This window comes from Panicum virgatum, chromosome 4K, assembly GCF_016808335.1.
Source record: "Panicum virgatum strain AP13 chromosome 4K, P.virgatum_v5, whole genome shotgun sequence".
Classification (NCBI taxonomy): domain Eukaryota; kingdom Viridiplantae; phylum Streptophyta; class Magnoliopsida; order Poales; family Poaceae; genus Panicum; species Panicum virgatum.
Window position 1 is genome coordinate 31,871,572 of NC_053139.1, and position 18,596 is coordinate 31,890,167.

General features: G+C 54.1%; 2 protein-coding genes across 3 annotated transcripts; both read right to left on the reverse strand.

Moving 5' to 3' along the window:
• Window positions 1-409: 409 nt before the first annotated feature.
• LOC120703658 (peroxidase P7-like) lies at window positions 410-2,008 on the reverse strand. The gene is made up of 3 exons (XM_039987806.1): window positions 1,680-2,008; window positions 1,351-1,542; window positions 410-1,191 (listed from the first exon to the last, which is right to left on the reverse strand). The coding sequence occupies exons 1-3, from the start codon at window positions 1,911-1,913 to the stop codon at window positions 640-642; spliced, it is 978 nt and encodes a 325-aa protein (XP_039843740.1). The 5' UTR covers window positions 1,914-2,008; the 3' UTR covers window positions 410-639.
• A 3,572-nt stretch (window positions 2,009-5,580) lies between these two features.
• LOC120703661 lies at window positions 5,581-8,212 on the reverse strand. 2 transcript variants are annotated; one of them, XR_005687109.1, is made up of 4 exons: window positions 7,741-8,212; window positions 7,539-7,590; window positions 5,991-6,131; window positions 5,682-5,891 (listed from the first exon to the last, which is right to left on the reverse strand). XR_005687109.1 is itself a non-coding variant. In XM_039987808.1 (3 exons), exons 1-3 carry the CDS (start codon window positions 7,780-7,782, stop codon window positions 5,665-5,667), a joined length of 321 nt encoding a protein of 106 aa, XP_039843742.1. In that variant the 5' UTR covers window positions 7,783-8,209; the 3' UTR covers window positions 5,581-5,664. The 2 variants fall into 2 exon arrangements, 1 of the variants encoding a protein (XP_039843742.1); XM_039987808.1 differs by lacking the exon at window positions 5,991-6,131 and having other exon boundaries at window positions 5,581-5,891; window positions 7,741-8,209.
• Between the last annotated feature and the right edge of the window lie 10,384 nt (window positions 8,213-18,596).

Genomic DNA, 18,596 nt, shown 5'->3' on the forward strand with positions numbered 1-18,596 from the left:
CCTCCTACTGCTGGTATTCCTAATTTTTCTGTCGGGTTTTCACCCACAGGGAAATCATGATTTCCAGTAGCGACAGGGTGCTTAATTTGCAGCAACGAACATCGATCTTTTGACAAGGAACTTTGTTGTGATGTGACCGGCCAGTATAGAATCAAGTTTGGGCGATCGAACCGCCAATAATTTGACAAAATGACAAGGAAGAAACCAGTGGCGGAGGGCAGCCAAAAAATTAGGTATGGCGGGATAGATAAACGTTAAGAAATTGAGAAAGAAACGCTATAAATATGACTTTATTTAGATTGAAAACAAGTTCGTATCCATTGAATTATTTTGGCCAAGGTATGGCAGCTGCCACTCCTTGCCACATGGGGTCCTCCGCCACTGGAAGAAACAGTGATATATAGGAGTATATGACAATTAAAGCTTGTGCATATATTACTATGAATCATGTAATTGACATACAAATACCATATCTTTTTACACTTCCCTGCCCGACAGAGCTTAAGCAGATCAGTGCTTGCTTGCATTCTCCTTTCACATACACGTACATCTATCTGACCAAAACAACCTTGGTTCCCAAGGCCTTGATCGATGATCAGTAAGGTACACGCATGCCATTATTCACCGTACATCAATCAATTAGTTGACCTTCCTGCAGTTGAGCCTGACCTCCGTCCTGGTCCCCGACGACGGCAGCAGGTTGCCCATCCTGACCATGGCCGCGACGAAGTCGGCGGCGAACTGCGAGGGGCTGCTGCTGTACTGCCTGACCAGCGCGTCCTGCGCCCCGCCGTTGAAGAGCTCCTGGTCCGAGTGCAGGAGCCCCTTCCGCGTCACCAGGTTCTGGTAGTAGGCGTTGTCGAACGCGTCGGGGGTCTGCACGTCGAACGGCGCGAGGTTGCCGTCGCCGCCCGACCGCGGGCACGCCCGCTGCCGCAGCGCCGCGAAGCTGCCGTTGATGTTGCTCTCGGTGTAGATGCGGGCGCGGAAGAATTGGCACTGCGACCGCCCCACGGTATGCGCCCCCGACAGCGCCGTCATGTCGCGCGCCGACAGGCCCTGCCTGCCGAACGTGGACACGAGCGTCGCGAGGCTGGACCCCGGGCCCGGGAGGTTGGCGTTGGCCAGGCTCTGGCTCGCCGTGCGCGAGTCCCTGCGCCCCAGCGGCACGCTCCACGTCGGGCCGCCCAGCTGCACGCACGCACGAGTTGGCCGGCCGGCCGGTTAATTAATTAGACTAGACGTCTAGATAGCCACGTGTGCACGGCGTGTAAAGCTGTCGCCGGTCGGAGTACTATGTAATAAGCGGTCGGCACCAACGACGACGCAGCAGGTCGGTCGGGGACTCACCAGGTTGACGGCGTCGCGGGCGGCGAGGGCGAGGATGTCGGCGCAGGAGACGGTGGCCCGGCAGGAGGCCTCCACCTGGGCCTTGATGGCGTCGATGACCTCGAAGCCGCGCACGGAGTTGGCGTTGGGCCCGGCGCCCTTCTCGCCGGTGAAGGTCGGCGTGTCGTCGAGCAGGATGGAGCCGTCGCATCCCTGGCGACAAAACAGGCCAAGGCGTCAGCTAACTCAGCTAGCACTTCTGCCCCCATCCCACCCTACCCACATTCGGTGCGGTGCGGCGGTGGTGGAACACTGCTAGTTAGCAGCAGCAGCAGGCAGGCAGCTCTCACATTGACGAAGCAGTCGTGGAAGAACATGCGGAGGATGGAGGCGCCCATGCGCCGCTCCTTCTGCACGGCCGACGCCATCCCCCGCCGCACGATGGTCGCCACGCTCGGGCAGGAACTGGAGTAGAAGTTTGGAGAGAGCTGCTGCGCCTCCGCGCCGCCGCCGAGGACGGCGACGACGGCGGCGGCGGCGGCGAGAGCGAGCAGGGCCGCCGTCGGCCTTGCGAACGTGGCCATAATGGCAGCTGACGACGTGCGGCTGCTACTACTAGCTAGCTAGAATCGAATTGGCAGAGGGCAATGCAACTGCAAGGGAGATCGAGCTCGATGGATGAGGCGAGACGCAGGAGGCGGCCTCCAATTTATAAGCGCCCAGCTCGCGCGTGCTCGCGCATTGCTAGGGGGGCTAGCTAGGCTCGCCGCTCGCGGCTCGCGTGCGTGCATGGCGGTGGCGCCGCGCCTGCTTGCGCCGAGTACAAAATTCCGCGCCAAACTCTGCCGCGATCGCGAGCCGGATTTGGTTGACCGGGCCCCGGAGCACGGGCCAGGCTGGCGGCCACGTCGCTAGCGGCAACGCACGCATGGGCCCGGTGCGGCGCTCCTGCCTCGCGCTCGAATCATTACGTGTTTTTGTCCTTCTTCTTTTGTTCGTTTCTGCTCCGATAACACATGAGTATTTGTACATATTATATTTATTAAAAAGAAAGGCGTTTGGCTGAGCGGGGTCCACTCATGTGGGATTCTTCTCGCCCGAGATGATGCATGCCATATCATCAGAGGAAGGAAGTTCCGCCGAGCGGAGGCGTCACGGACGCAAACTACACACGAGCTAGCTACTAGCTGCATTTGGCTCGACGTGGTAGTACGCCTCGATGCTAACCGCCACCCAGCTTGATTTGGGTGTGTAGAGTGTGTAAGCGTAGGGTCTTCGTCTATTAGCGCTCTAGCCACGGGAAAATATACCTTCGATTCCTCTATTTTGCATTTAAACTTTGTCTAAGCTAAGAATTAATAAACTATTTCTGAGTTTTGATTAGCAATCTTGCTTTTCAATTTACATCCATGCATATGCCGCACAAATGTGTCTTGCCACTACAGAGACGCATGCAAATAGTAAAGATGGTAGGCCGCGTAGTCCTTGCCTTCTCTCACGAAACATGCCTGTTATCCTTCTTTTTGGTTTTCTATAGGAAGTCATTGTCTGATAGCAGTGTTATTATGTCACTGAAGAAACTGATGATCCCCTGTGATTCTCTACGTTAAATTTTAGGGAAAAGTCTATATTTGAACCCAGCACTTACTAACCGAGCTGACAGAAATTACTGAACCGAGTTACCGAATTATTGAATGACGCTCAGCAAAAATGGTGTTCAGTACTCGCGCGCAGCGGTCAGTACTGTTTGTTCAGCAATTAGTTGGGTATAACTCACCTAGAGTGTAAAATAGCACATGGGTATATATAATTAGAGCAACGTATCAGGTGCAAACCAACTTTTTCGTGCAAACTATGAAAACTTCAATCTGAATCATTGGATCAACATCCAAGAGGTATGGGAGATAGGATAATTTTACAATATGGACCCGCCCTTGGATTGGGTAATCACACTTTTACAAATCCCCCCTCCCACCTCTCTGCGCCCCTCCCCTTGGATGTTGATCTGATGGCTCAGATTGAAGTTTCCATAGTTTGCACAGAGAGGTTGGTTTGCATCTGATATATTCTCATATAATTAGTGCCTGACTGGAATAAAAGTACAGTTACATCCATAACACTAGAAAACTTGCTAATTGGTATTGGATGAAGATAGACATTGCCAACGAGCATATAACCAACGTTATCCTTGTTACGTTACTAATAATGACCCATCATCGGTAACAGACCAATGACGAGCATCATGTAATGGGCTTTAAGCAACGTCCGTTACTAAAGCACATCAAAGGTACGTACATCGTTTGAAGCCCGTTATCTTTGACCTATCAAAGGTAACGAGCATCATGTGTAGCCCGTTACCAATGATCTACCAAAAGTAATTAATGGGCTACACATGATTTGGTAACTGGCCGCATGCGTCCTGGACCAGCTATGATTTAGTAGCCACCTTGAACCTGCAAAAGCACTTCATAACACCTCAGAATGTGAATCAAGTCTCTTAGTAACTGCTATCTCCAATCCATTAGGAAACTGGTCCTGAAGAGAAATTCAAATATAGACCAGTTTGCTTTTTAATTGTTATTGAGACACTTAACTATTGACATGACTATAAAGAAACAAAAGGACAGAGCACATAAGTTGAGTAATTCTAAATTTCTAATCTACCATTGCCATTCTCCAATACACAGCAACCAAATACACTGGCGGAGCTTAGTGCATTTGAAAGGGGACCATGCCCCCCTGACTTCTGAAAATCTGCACTAAATGAACAACAAACCAGCTATTGTTCATTGATTTTCAAGACAAAGTACCATAGCTGCCCCCCTCCTATTACTCGCTCAAGCTTCGCCACTGACCAAATACATACTGCACTTAGTACAAACTACCATACACCGCCCTACAATCATCGAGCCAACAAAAAACTAGCTAATTGAATTGTACAAAAGGACATGCTGCAATACATGAGGATTAATCAATGCAAAGAAAATAAATGCTACTAAAGATCATGGAGTTGATAGCTGTAGCTTGAAAGTGACACTTCACGAAATAAAGCTTTAATAAGAACGAGCTTCAGAAGAACAGATAAAAGAGTATAACCTGTGCCCGTGCTGCTGCGCTCCAGGCCGCCTGCCTACACCTGGGCCGCGCACTCCGCAAGCCGCGAGAGGGCTGAGTGCCGCAGCGCGCTGCGAGCCCCCACACGCTACCGTGCGTGCTCTGCTTGATCCGATCCAATCGCAAATACTAGGAGTAGCGCGCGCAGGTGATAGGCGACGCGTCGCAGAACATCCACTCGCAGCCCACTCTGGTCCGCCAGAGCTCCTGCCGCTGCCGTTGCGCCGCCGGGCTGCCACCGGCGAGGAGTGTCAGTGGGGGGATCGTGGCAGGCAGCAAGGTCGCCGCCAACAGGGGTGGTGGTTGGGGCGGCGGTTAGAGTTATGGTTTTAGGTTTCCGAGGGGTTGGGTAGCTTCCATTGTCGGGGGCTATAGAGAGGAGGTCGAGGGGTGGCAGCCGCCCGACAGTGGTGGCGGTTCGGCCGGCGTCCCGGGCGAGGCTGGACACCCGGTGGGCGGTGGTCGATGGCCGGCGGTGGGAGAAACAAGAAAGTGGAAAGCGTGGCGGTGGGTGGACAAGCCATGCAGTGGCGGGAGCCGCCAGCTAGAAGCAGCAGGGGAGACGGAGGCTCTCCTTTTGCGCGGCTTCAACTCCCAGTTGTAGGGAATAACCCCCGCTCAGCCGGACGTCTGTCTACGCGTGGGTCGCTCCGCTATCCCCGAGGTGTGCACGTGCGCCGGATCAAGCTGTTCAGAAAGCAAGACACAAAGAATGGACAAAAAGCTTCGAGACTTCGATTTCAAATTACTCACTCAAAACTCGATGGATCCAAACAAAATTTAAGCTATAGATGCAGAACTATATAAGACCTTACATATTCAAGAAAAAAATTTCAAGTATTCATCATGAATTTTGTGAATGACAGAACAAGGCTGCCGGTTGCGGCCGAGGGAGGCTGGTGGAGGCAAGCGAAGGGGAGCTAGCGTGAATGAGACCTCGGGCTCGGGCGGAGGGCGGCTGGCGGGCATGGGCAGAGGGATCCACGGCGGCGCGGAGGAGGGGGAGGCACGGAGCTGGTTAAGTCTACTAGAACATTCGGCGCACGATGCGCGCCCTACCATTTCAACAATCAAATGCAAATAACAATAATAAGACAATAAAAAACAATAAACTATATACATGGTATAAGATAAATTCAATATGAAACCACCACTTCCGGTAGCAAGCAAATTATCAGCATATTAACATAGGTCGAGGCAAGCACATTATCAACATATTAACTATATGCATTTATTTATTAGTATTTTAATCTGAATATTGCTGAAAGAAACTCGTTCAGGTTGCAGGTAGAGGGAGCAAGCATCTTGCAGTAGCTGCTTGTCCAGAACAGAGGCAAGTTTTCGTAATGCTTGAGAAACCCACTGCCAGATGCTCATCTCTCCAACGAACATAGGATATAGGACCAAACACATCACACTTGACGATGCCTTTCCGAGAGATCCATACTCTGCTCAAAAAATCCAAAAGCAAAACTGAATCATAGGGATATAGCATCTTTACAATACTTGTTAAGGAGATTGTTTGAAATATGTGTAGGAAGTATAACTGAGAATGGTATAGTGACATCACAATGAAGATGCTACACAGGTCTTGTAACTCTTCATCAGTTCAGATAAGAAATCAGAAAGGGCCGAGCTAACGATCCTCCAATTTTAGTGTTTGCACTTCAGCACATAACTGTTTTATACTAAAAACAGTTACAAAAAAAATAAAAGAAAATCACAATGGAATGTGAGATTACAAAAAAAATACACTGGAATGTGTGATGTTCTAATGCAGTTAACATTTTCAAACACACATTGTAGCAGAAACACTTTTCTTATTTTCTCAAAATATAAACAATTTCTCTCCTCGTAAGTGCTGGAGCAATACCATCCTAACTGTAGACCTGAACCATCGTTGATAGGCACATCAATATTTTATACAAAGAACAGAGTAACATAAGAGTAATTCAAGTGCCACTTAGATTTACATAATTGAAAGGTTGATTTGCTTCTATTATAGTCAGACAATACTTGTGACATAATACGCTGTTTCACCGCTTCTCTGCTTCTTATAAACCTATAAATTGAACCAAAAGAAAACATAGACATGTGTTTTTATCTCCTTTAGCAAAGTCTACACATGATTTATGTCCAGTATACATGGAAGTTGCAATCAGGATACCTCGTGACAAATGGAACATGATATGCAATATAAGTACTCGTGTCTGTAAAATTGATGCAGGGGGAGGGGCAACCCAGCATAATTGCATGTAGACATGCGAACAGATGAACAAAGATTTTCACTTATCAAATGGCAAGCAAAAAAACTTGGGCAATGCTTTAATATATAAACTAACAGATAGACTTGAAAGATAGAAATGTGTTTATCCTTGTTCATTAGTAAGTGATTTGCAAGTAGCATCCTTGGTAGGCTCAGAACTATCATCTATTGGTGACGTAGTACCTATATGAATATGCAAGAAAGAAGGATGGTTTAAGCAGGACTGCCAAGCTCACCATGCAACCAGATTTATCTTTATCTAAATAACTATCAAATTTTCTCAATGGACCACATGAGCTAAAGAAGTTTGAGATCTGTAGGTGCTTTTGAAGTGGCAAAGAAGACCATGGTACACATCAATTCGATTGTCATGAGGATTTTGACAGCAATTGAATAAATGTGCATTAATAATGATCCTAAGCATTGAGCTCTCTACCTGCAGCTTCGAAAGCTTGAGCAAGGCAAAAAGGGAAAGCTGAATATAAGCTCAGTAATCACAGAAATCTATGAATCTTAACAGCACTACCTTGGTATTTCTAAGAATTAACTGAAATAATAGAACCAAAGAAGTTAAACAACCAAGCATTCCTGAAATATTCAGGAAACAATATTGATCCACTTAATGTCTTAAAGTTCAGACTATCAGTAAAATGGTATTATATTGTTATGATAACTCATGCCCTATAATGGTGAGGAATACTAATGTGATAAATTAGATTTCGTAGCTAGAAGAATATGACTAAGAGAAGCGTTTTCATGTAACATGAAGACTACTGTAAAATAAATCCTTATAGCAATGGACCAAAGAAAAGAAAGGAAATCAAATTACCTGGAAGGGCTAGCCACCTCCTGCCTGCATCAGAGAGCCTGAAACAGTGTGCCTAGAATTACAGTAAGTGTTTTGCAGTTGCCCTAAACTCATTAACTTATGTCAATCTCTCTACTAACCTCTAAACTTAATAAATATGCAAAGCACAACTATAAAGATATGTGAGCAAAATTGAACGGGTATAAAAGAAAACAATGTACACCTTTATGCACATTTGATCGAACACAATGAGGGCATCATCCATGGAAGGTTGATGGTGCCAGCAATAGGGAGCAGGAAGGAGCAGGAGGGGGCACGGAAGCTGCAGATGCCGGTGGGTGGGGTGGGGTGTGGGGGTTTTCCAACTCCGCTTGCGCGAATGGCATCTACTTGCTGTTGGCGCGGGACCTGCCCACCTTGACGCCGGACCCTCTCGGTCCTTTCCGCCATCGCCAAGGCCGAGATCGACGCCGTCGCCCCATCGGTGACCACCTAGCAGAGCTGCTGTCTAGCACCTGCCGAGATCCTATGCCTTCTGTGCGCCGCCAAATCTCGCGCGGCGAGCGAGGCGAGCGACGACTGCGCCCATGACGGCATGAGGCGGCACAGTGAGTGTTCAGGTGCGGTGCTCGTGCCGATGTGGACTCGATGAGCCGACGGATCCTGCGCGGCTGCACCCGCTCCCCACCCTTCTGAGGCCGCACAAGCTCCAGACAACTCCCTGAGCTCGAGCGACGGCAGTGGTCATGCCGGCTTGTAGGAAAGCGAAGGGAGGGACCACAGCTCTACAAGTCCAGCTGCCGCTGCTCCGTCCAGGCGCACGCCACTCTCGCAGCCGCCCGCCATGCCACCGCAGCTCCTGTCCCTGCCCGCATGAGATTTGGCGGGCCAATCCTACCGAGGCCACCGGTGCCGCGACCGAGCCCGGCCAGGGCCTCCGCGCCGGGGGGTTGCCGGCCGCCACGCCGAGCACGCCCTCGCGAGATCTAGCGTGGGAGGTCCTGTAGTCGGGCTGGAGCCGCGTGCCGGGGAGGCGGAGGCTGGAGCCGCGTGCCGGGGAGGCGGAGGCTGGGGGCCGAGCTGGGTGAGGCAGCCGGGGAGATGATGCGGCGGCGGTGGAGGCAGGCGGAGAGCAAGACGGGGAGTGGATGCGGAGGCGTGGGCGGGGGGAGAGCAGGGAGAGTGGTGGCGGCGGCAAGGAGAGGAGAAGGAAGGAGAGAGAGGGGGGATGAGAGTGAGTGGGCTGGTAGGGTTTGGACTGGGGGAGGGGTGTTTCCAAAAAATGTCATGCGGGCGGTTTTTTTTGTAAAAATGACAAGAGTTCTCGATTTTTCTCTTCTTCACGTTGAAATAAAATTTACAACATGGACCTAGACAAAAAATAATATAGCGTTTTACTGTTCTGGTTGGCTGAGTTAGACTGTTGGCTGATTTCAAGAAAGTAGAAGGGTCTTTTTGCAAAACTGTCGGGACGAGCGCTGTTCGCCATGCGTCCAGTCTGGCCCGTGGAATGCAGGCGTGCGAGCAAACAGGAGCAGGTGTTAACAATTGTGATGTAGGGCACGATCGAGCTGAGCTAAAACATTTGCAACGGGTGACAACAACGTCCTTTACAAATAATTAACTATTTGTAACGGGCCATAAATGTCTGTTACTATTGTGCACCATATTACAAATAACCAATCGCTTTCATTTAGCATGCTGTGGGGAAACGGGAAGTTCGCGTGTCGCTATCACAGGCTGCCAATTGATGGGGGATTTCAATCCTGTAATGACCGAGAGCAAACTGGGGTCAGCGCCGCTTTCTTATCTGACGAGCCCCCGTTCGCACTAGCTAAGCTATTTGGCTAGCTAGATTTGATGTGATAATAAAAAAGTAGGAGAGAGAGTATTCACTAGCGACGAACAAATAGTTAGTCTATTTCACGTAGCTCAAGAACATATGAGAGAAGAGTGTGGGTCCAATAGTATAAAATAATTTTTTCTTTCATCTCTTACCTCCACATCAACAGACTATGTAGCTAGTACTAGCTATTAGCATTGTGGACGCCTTTAACCGAAAGCAATAGCGACTCAATATAGGGGTGGTTTGGTTCCAGGGACTTTTTTTAAGTCCTTGGAACTTTTTAGTATTTAGAAGTATTAAATAAAAGTTAATTATAAAACTAACTACAGAACCCTGGGGGTTAAATTGCGAGACGAATCTAATGAGGTATGGTAATCTATGATTAGCGGATGGTTACTGTAGCATCACTGTAGCAAATTATGAATTAATTAGGCTCATTAGATTCGTCTCGCGAATTAGTGTCGGGTATCACAATTAGGGACACACTAATCGGAGTACTAAGACCGCTTTTAAAAACACACACCTGTTAAAGCAACTAGGCCCACGGCCTCCTTCCAATCTGGAAGAAAGGAAAGGATTCAATGAAGCCCAGCACGCGGCCCATTCACATCCCCCTCGAGCCCGCGGAACGATCTCCGCCTCGCTCGAGGGTCCCTCTCGGGCCCGCTGGATAATCTCCGCCTCGTTCGAGGGTAGCGGATCCACCCTCGAGCGGGTGACTCATCTCCGCCTCGCTCGAGGCCGTCTCTCGGCACAAGGGACAAACAGCCCCGCCGCCCAACCGCCCGCCGTACGAAGGCATTAAAGATCAGCCATTCCGCCACGGCACCATGGGCGGGCGGCGTCAGGCCGCCATTTCCACAGTGGATGTGACCGGGGTCCCATCCGCTGACTTCGGTCACCGTTCCGCCATCCAGAAGGCTGTAGCGGCACTATGGGACATGCAACGCGAGACAAGACGGGCCCAGCACGGCCCCCGTTCCTGTTCTACCGACACCGATCATCCGGACTCCCCTCCCACTGGGGAAGGGGTCTGGTAACGTCACGTGTCCCCCGGACCTTCTAGTGCGTACGACCGCACTCCGACCAGGGGGTCCGGGGCCGTCCCGCGCCATTTCTGCCGCCGGGACACTACCGGACGACAGGCGTCATCTTCGCTGTACCAAGGAAGAAATCCGGGATGACAGCGACGCACGCCGCCTTCCCACAGTATACTTCCTACAGTGTCCGACCACTGTACCCCGCGATTCAGGGGAGGACGGCGACTTCCACGCCCCACTCATGTACGCCGCCCCTCCTTGTGACTATAAAAGGAGGAGGCGGGCTCCCCTTAGCGGGGGCTGAACACGAGTCTGCTTGGTCTCTCTGGCTTCTCTCTAAGAGGACGTTCAGGAACAACTGAGCATTCCTTTCAACCGACTCCACCCCTAGCTGAGACTTGGGAGCTTCTCTCCCTCTCTCGCCTTGCTTGTACCCCCTACTACAAGCACTCCGGGTGTAAGATAATACAGTGCCCTCGCACACCCCCTTTGCTGGACGTACGGCCCCGCGGCCGGAACCAGGATAAACCGTGCGTTACTGTGATTGCCTCTTGCATCATCATCTAGGACGAGGAAACACGTATTATTTACTAGTTGGGATCCGGGCCCCCGGGTCGGGACACCGACAGTTGGCGCGCCAGGTAGGGGCCGCTGCGTGACATTTTCTCTCTCGTTCCCATTTTGATCTTTAGGGATGACGAGCAGATCCAACCCGCACCCTATGGGTGTTTCGGATCCGCTCCCAGCGGGACGCGTGATCTCGTTCGGGAGTCTCGAGTTCAGGGCAACCGGCAACGGATACCTCATGCAGTTCCTCTCCTCCGGACGCAACCCCATCGCTCCGATTCGCCAGCCCGGCGCAACAGGCGCTCGGGTCAGCGTTCGCGACAAGCACGCACGGAGCGGCGTCGTGCGGCACGCCACAGCTCCCCCACGTGGGTCGAGGCTGGCATGTCGCAACTCAGCATCACGGCCAACGGGGCCACCGTTTCGTCATCACGTGCCTCGGCGTCATCTGCGCCAGCACCATCGCCTACGGCAGCATTAGTGCCTCCTAGGGGGAACTCGACTTCGGCGTCGCCCTTCCCCTTCGGGATGCGCAACACTGCCGCCCACGCCTCGTCAACCAGCGCTAACTTCATCGAGCGTGAGGATCTGCCGGGTCATCATCTTCGGTCGATTCGCAGCCTCATCGCGTCGTCCCCTGACGAATCCCACCCCGAGACAGCGAGCTCGATCGCCGACGACATCGACTTCTTCATGAACAACTTCGCGGCCGAGGAGGCCGAGGACTACTCCGGGGTTCGCGACCCCGACGCTCTTCGCTCGTTCCAGCTGGCGACGGCTTACTGCCTCACCTGCTCCGAAGACTCCAGCGAGGGGGATTTCGATCCTTCCCGGGAGTGCTTCATGGCGGACCTTGCGGACGAGCAGGACGACAATGCTCCAAGCAACGACGGGGACGGCGGGGCGGACGTGCGGCCGAAGCAACTGGTGGTCCCGCCTGCCGCCCCTTCCTCGTCAAGTTCAGCGGCGCGACAAGCTCAACTGGCGCAGCTCAACGAGCTTCAAGCCAAGCTCGACGAGCAGCGTCAACAAACCCAGGAGCTACGCGCCGCACTCGAGCAGCAGCGTACTGTGCGTGGTGCACACGCCCAGGCGGCGGGACGTGTTGCCCGGGAGCGCATCCTGGCCGACGACAACGTCGACAAATCCCCGGAACTGAAGACGGCGGGCGAGAAGCTCATCGCTGCGGCTTACCTACTTCAAGCTATGCCCGAGCCATCGACACCTTCGGGCCGCAACCTGCGCCACGAGGTACCGGAGCTCATCGAGCAAGCTGCCGTGCAGCAGGCCGAGAGTTCTGCGTCTCGTATGCGCTCGAAGGCCCCGGAGCAGCATGATGGGACTGCGCATCAGGACCGCGAGGTTTCTGTGCACACACCCCCAGCGGGGAAGGGCAACGCAGCCGTAGCGCCCGGTGCGAGGGCGCCCTCGGTGCACGAGCGCATCGGGAGAGTTCCCGTATGGGAGCGAATCCGTGACACTCGCGGGCACGCTGGCGACGGCGACGCCCGCAACGTCATCGACGACAGGAGGTACACCCCTCGACGGGGTGGACGCTTCGACCCTGAGCACGACAGGGGTGAGTCACCGGAGCCTCCGGGCACCTGGGTGTTCAGCCGGGAGATTCGAACTGCATCTTTTCCCCCGCGCTTTCGACAACCCAACACCCTCGTCAAATACTAGGGCGAGACTGACTCTGCAGTCTGGCTCAATGACTACCGCCTAACGTGCCAGCTAGGCGGCGCGACGGAGGACGCGGTCATCATCCGCAACCTTCCTCTTCATCTTGCTGACGCCACACGAACGTGGCTCGAGCACTTGCCTGCGGATCAGATCCACAACTGGGCCGACTTGGTCCACATCTTCGTGGGCAATTTCCAAGGCACGTACGTGCGCCCTGGGAACTCCTGGGATCTCAAAGGGTGTCGCCAGAAGACCTGCGAGTCCCTGCGTGATTACGTGCGACGCTTCTCCAAGCAGTGCACCGAGCTCCCTAGTGTCACCCACGTCGAGGTCACCAATGCTTTCCTCGAGGGTACGACCTGCAGGAACCTGGTGCATGAGCTCGCGAGAAGCCGGCCCATCAACACTAATGAGTTGTTCAACGCTGCCACCAACTACGCCGCCGGTGAGGAGGCCGTTGGTGCCATCTTCGATGACAAATCGAGCAAGCGCAAGGACGACGCACCCGCGGAGGGCAACAATGCCAAGCACAACGCCCCCGCCAAGAAATAGGAGCGGGGGAGGAAGGGAAAGAAGCCAGTCCCACCGAACCAGCGTGAGCCAGGGCGGGCAGAGGACTCCGAGGAGGCCTTCGCTGCCGCCCCAGACCGCAAAGGGCCTCGAGGCCCCCCTCGAGGTGGTGGTGGCCAATTCGACGACATGCTCAAGAAGCCGTGCCCTTACCACAAGGGCCCGGTCAACCATACCCTCGAGCAGTGCGAAATGCTCAAGAAGTATTACAACTGCATCGCGCATCACGACGAAGACAAGAAGAAGGACGCGGGCGACAAAGGTAGAGATGACGAGTTCCCCCCAGTGGAGAACGCCTTCTTCATCTTTGGAGGAGCAACGACGAATATGACTCCTCGGCAGCGCAAGCATGAGCGCCGCGAGGTCTTTTCCGTCACCAAAGCCACGCCATCCTACCTCGACTGGTCGAAGGATACCATCGCCTTTGGCCGCGAGGACCACCCCGACTACGTCCCGCATCCGGGACGGTATCCGCTCGTTGTCGACCCCATCATCGGTAACACCCGCTTCTCCAAGGTGCTCATGGACGGAGGCAGCAGCCTCAACATCATGTACGCCCCCACCTTGGAGCTCATGGGGATCGGACTGGACAAGCTTTGCCCCAGCAAGTCACCATTCCACGGCGTCACGCCAGGGAAGCGAGTCCAACCCCTCGGCCAGTATTAGTGAAGAAAAAGAGTGGAAGCTGGAGAATGTGTGTGGATTACACTAGTTTAAATAAGACATGTCCGAAGGTTCCCTTTTCTTTGCCACGAATCGATCAGATTGTAGACACTACCGCGGGATGCGAAGTCTTATCCTTTCTTGATGCTTATTCCGGTTACCACCAAATCAAGATGAAAGAGTCCAACCAGCTCGCGACTTCTTTTATCACACCCTTCGGCATGTACTGCTACGTCACGATGCCCTTTGGCCTCAGAAACGCCGGAGCCACATACCAGAGGTGTATGCTCCACGTTTTCGGAGACCGTCTAGGGCGCAGCGTAGAGGCATACGTCGATGACATCATTGTGAAATCCAGGAAGGCGAACGACCTGGTTGCTGATCTCAGGATCGCATTCGATTGCCTACGAGCCAAAGGGGTAAAACTTAACCCCGAGAAGTGCGTGTTCGGGGTGCCTCGAGGCATGCTCTTGGGCTTCATTGTCTCCCAGCGGGGCATCGAACCCAACCCTGACAAAGTCTCGGCCATCACTCGGATGGGACCGATCCGAGACCTAAAGGGGGTACAGAGGGTCATGGGATGCCTAGCGTCCCTTAGCCATTTCATTTCGCGTCTCGGCGAAAAAGGCTTACCCCTGTACCGACTCTTGAGGAAAACCGAGCGCTTCACATGGACCCCCGAAGCTCAAGAAGCCCTCGAAAGGCTGAAGGCATCGCTCACCCGTGCCCCCATTCTCACGCCACCCACGGATGGCGAGCCTCTCTATCTGTACGTAGCTGCGGCGACCCAGGTGGTCAGCGCGGTGATCGTGGTCGAAAGACAAGAGGAGGGCCATGCTCTGCCCGTCCAATGGCCGGTGTACTACATCAGCGAGGTGTTGTCTGAAACTAAGACACGCTATCCGCAGATTCAGAAGCTGCTTTATGCAGTGGTTCTGGCTCAGCGTAAGCTGCGCCACTACTTCGAAGCCCACCCCGTCACCGTGGTCTCGTCTTTCCCCTTGGGAGAGATAGCCCGCAACCGAGAAGCCGAGGGTAGAATCGCCAAATGGTCTGTGGAGCTGATGGGAGAAACGCTCACCTACGCCCCCCGCAAGGCGATCAAGTCCCAAATCTTGGCTGACTTCGTGGCTGAGTGGACGGACACTCAGCTACCTCCACCGCAAATCCAAGGCGAATGGTGGACAGTGTACTTCGACGGATCGGTGATGAAAACCGGCGCTGGAGCCGGCCTACTCTTCATCCAACCCTCGGGGAACACATGCGGTACGTAATACGTTTGCATTTCCCTACGTCTAACAATATGGCGGAGTACGAGGCCCTCCTTAGTGGCCTCCGCATCGCCATCGAGCTCGGCGTCAAGCGCCTCGACGTGCGCGGCGACTCTCAACTCATCGTCAACCAAGTAATGAAGGAGTCTAGCTGTCACGACCCGAAGATGGAGGCGTACTGCAATGCAGTGCGCCACCTCGAAGACAAGTTCGACGGCCTAGAGCTCAATCATGTCCCGCGCAAGTACAACGAGGACGCCGACGAATTAGCCAAGATCGCGTCGGGGCGGACCACCGTCCCCCCGAACATCTTCGCTCGAGACATCACCAAGCCCTCCGTCGAGTTCAGGGACCCGACGGAGTCAGGCCCCTCGTCCGCTGGGCGCTCCGGTGAGAACCCCCCGGCAGACGAGGTCGAGCCCATGGACATTGACTTCGGGACCACCTCTGCGGACGAGGCCGAAGCAATGGAAGTCGACGAGGCACCCTCCTCGCGAGATTGGCGCATCCAGTACCTTGACTGGATGATTCGAGGGGTCCTACCCTCGAACCACGGTCAGGCGCGGGGCCTCGCCAGGCGGGCCAAGTCCTTCGTCCGAATCGACAACGAGTTATACAAGCGCAGTCCCTCGGGTGTCATGCAGCGATGCATCCCCGTCCCCTAGGGCAAGGAGCTGATCCGCGACATCCACGCCGGCATCTGCGGCCATCACGCCGCGCCGCGCACCCTCGTGGGTAACGCATTTCGGCAAGGTTTCTACTGGCCCACCGCGGTCGCCGACGCCACCGATGTCGTGCGAACCTGGGAGGGTTGCCAGTTCTACGCCCGGAAAACACACCTCCCGGCCCATGCTCTGCAGACAATCCCCATCATGTGGCCGTTCGCCGTGTGGGGACTGGACCTCGTCGGCCCACTGAAGAAGGCGCCCGGGAGCTTCACCCACTTGCTGGTGGCGGTCGACAAATTCTCCAAGTGGATCGAGGCTCGACCCATCGGCAAGATCAAATCCGAGCAAGCAGTTCTATTCTTCACCGACATCGTCTTCAGGTTCGGGGTCCCGAACTCGATCATCACCGACAACGGCACCCAGTTTACAGGTAAGAAGTTCTTGGCGTTCTGCGATAGTTTCCACATACGTGTGGACTGGTCGGCTGTGGCACGTCCACAAACGAACGGGCAAGTGGAGTGTGCCAACGGCATGATCCTCCACGGACTGAAGCCAAGAATCTTCAACAAGCTGAACAAGTTCGGCCGGAGGTGGCTCACAGAGCTACCCTCGGTCATTTGGAGCCTAAGGACGACCCCGAGCAGAGCCACGGGTTTTTTTCCGTTCTTCCTCGTCTACGGCGCCGAGGCTATACTCCCCACTGACTTGGAGTACGGATCGCCGAGGCTCAAGACATACCAAGAGCAACGAAACCAGCGAGCTCGCGAAGACTCGCTGGACCAAGTGGACGAGGCTCGAGACATGGTGCTCCTCCACTCTGCGCGCTACCAGCAGTCCTTGCAAAGGTACCAAGTGCAGAGGGTCCGGCGCCGAGACCTCAACGAAGGGGACTTGGTGCTGAGGCTTCGACAGGACAGTAGTGGCCGCCACAAGCTCTCACCTCCATGGGAAGGACCGTACATAATCGCCGAGGTGCTCAAACCTGTCACCTACAAGCTGGCAAACGAAAAAGGCGAAGTCCTCACCAACGCTTGGAATATACAACAGCTACGTCGCTTCTATCCCTAGAACTTCAAGTTTTTTGTACATTTGCTTGTACTCGCATCTTCAATTCCCTGAAATAATAAAGTACGCTTTACTGGTTTATTTTTGGGAACCATCCGGGCCCTCAAAGGCTAGGATGCGCGTTAACTCTGAGGTACGCTCGGCTTTACCCTCGGCAAAGTCGAGCCTCCCTCGGGGGCTACTACGGGGGGAACCCCCGAACGTCCCCAAAAAATCACCAATGTTTCTCGAAATATTTCCGTCTCGACCCTAAGTTTCTCATATCCTTCGAAAAAACAGACGCGAGGCGTAAGCAACTACGGTACGGGGCCGGCCGAGTCGCGGGGCCGCCTACGCCTCCGGGATACGGCACCCCCCTCACCACCCTACGCCTACGTTGCTTATGAACGCGAACCCCCTCGCAGACGTTCGTCCAAGTCACATACAAGAACACGGGAATAAAGTAAAGGAACACAGGCTCGAACACATAAGGCCTCGACGGGCCACACATTCAAATTGCGAAAATAAAACCTCTTATATTCATATATTCATAAGGTGCGATTACAAAGCGCGACTGTGATAAACACTAATCTATTTACATGGGCTTCGAGGCCCAGTTTTCCTACAGGCTATCATCCCCCCTTGTGGGCCCTCAGGGGCGTCGAATTCGGCGATGAGAGGGATGTCTGCTTCTAGCTTCTCGGCGAGGACGGTGGCGAACTCCTCCGCGGCTGCATCGGCTTCGTCTATGATGACCGACGCGGCGTCCGCATCCGCATCATCGGGAACGACGTACCCCGACGACACCCTCTGGAGATCCATAAGGTAGTGTGTCGAGGCCACGGCGAGAGCCCGCAGGACACCGAGGCGGAAGGTGCTCTTGGCGTGTTCAGCAATCCGGCCGCCTAGTGCGCGCAAGCGGCTGATCACCGAACTGCCCGAGACAGCACCCTCCCCCTCGAGCTCTTGACACACGCTCACGGCGGTCTGCTCCAGCTCAGCAAACTCCATCTGCGCCGCCATGAGCGCGATATGGACCGCTTCCTTCGCCGCGGTCTCGTCCGCCACCTTCTGCCTCAGCTCTGAGCAAAGAAAACCAATGTCAGTTACGAAAAGTAACAAATCAACGAAAAATCGAAGGTACTCACCCATGTCGTTCCTCTGTGCCTCCTCCCTCTGGGCTCGAGCGGCCTCTTCGAGCAAGGACATGGAGGCTTCCTTCTCCTTAAGGGCAGCCCCCATGTTCTGGAGAGCCATCTCCTTCCCTTCGAGGGCCTCGCCCTGTTCCCGGAGGGTCCCGGTGAGCGCGACCACGGCCACCTCTTTATGGACGAGCTCGGCCTTCTACTGCTCGAGTGTCGTACTGAGGCGCCGCAGCTAAGCACTCTGCACCTCCGCCTCTCGAGCTCTCTCCTCGAGCGCCGTCCGAAGGCGCTGCAGCTCGGTGGTTTGCGCCTCAGCCTCCCGGGCCTTCTGCTCCGCTGCCGCCCTCTGGACGTCTCGCTCACCAGCAACCCGCGCCAGCTCCTCCTCCAGCACCTGCTGACGCGCTCCCAGATCGGCCATTTTTGTGTGGGCATCGATATTTTTGAGCACCAGCTCGGCGTTGTGTTGCCCGAGCTGGCTCATCTGGGAGTACAGCCGGTTCATCTCGGCGCTCTATTCGCGCGAGATTTCCATCAGCTGCTGCAAAGGGGGAGGGCGTGGGTGAAGACGCGTAAAAGCTA

Coding starts and splice junctions, on each gene's coding strand:
- LOC120703658 (XM_039987806.1), bottom strand. CDS start 1,913: ATGGCCACGTTCGCAAGGCCGACGGCGGCCCTGCTCGCTCTCGCCGCC. Junction 1,543..1,679: donor TCCACGACTGCTTCGTCAAT/GTGAGAGCTGCC, acceptor TTTTGTCGCCAG/GGATGCGACGGCTCCATCCT. Junction 1,192..1,350: donor CCCGCGACGCCGTCAACCTG/GTGAGTCCCCGA, acceptor GCGTGCGTGCAG/CTGGGCGGCCCGACGTGGAG.
- LOC120703661 (XM_039987808.1), bottom strand. CDS start 7,782: ATGGATGATGCCCTCATTGTGTTCGATCAAATGTGCATAAAG. Junction 7,591..7,740: donor TCGATCAAATGTGCATAAAG/GTGTACATTGTT, acceptor CTGTAATTCTAG/GCACACTGTTTCAGGCTCTC. Junction 5,892..7,538: donor GAGGTGGCTAGCCCTTCCAG/GTAATTTGATTT, acceptor TTTTTTGAGCAG/AGTATGGATCTCTCGGAAAG.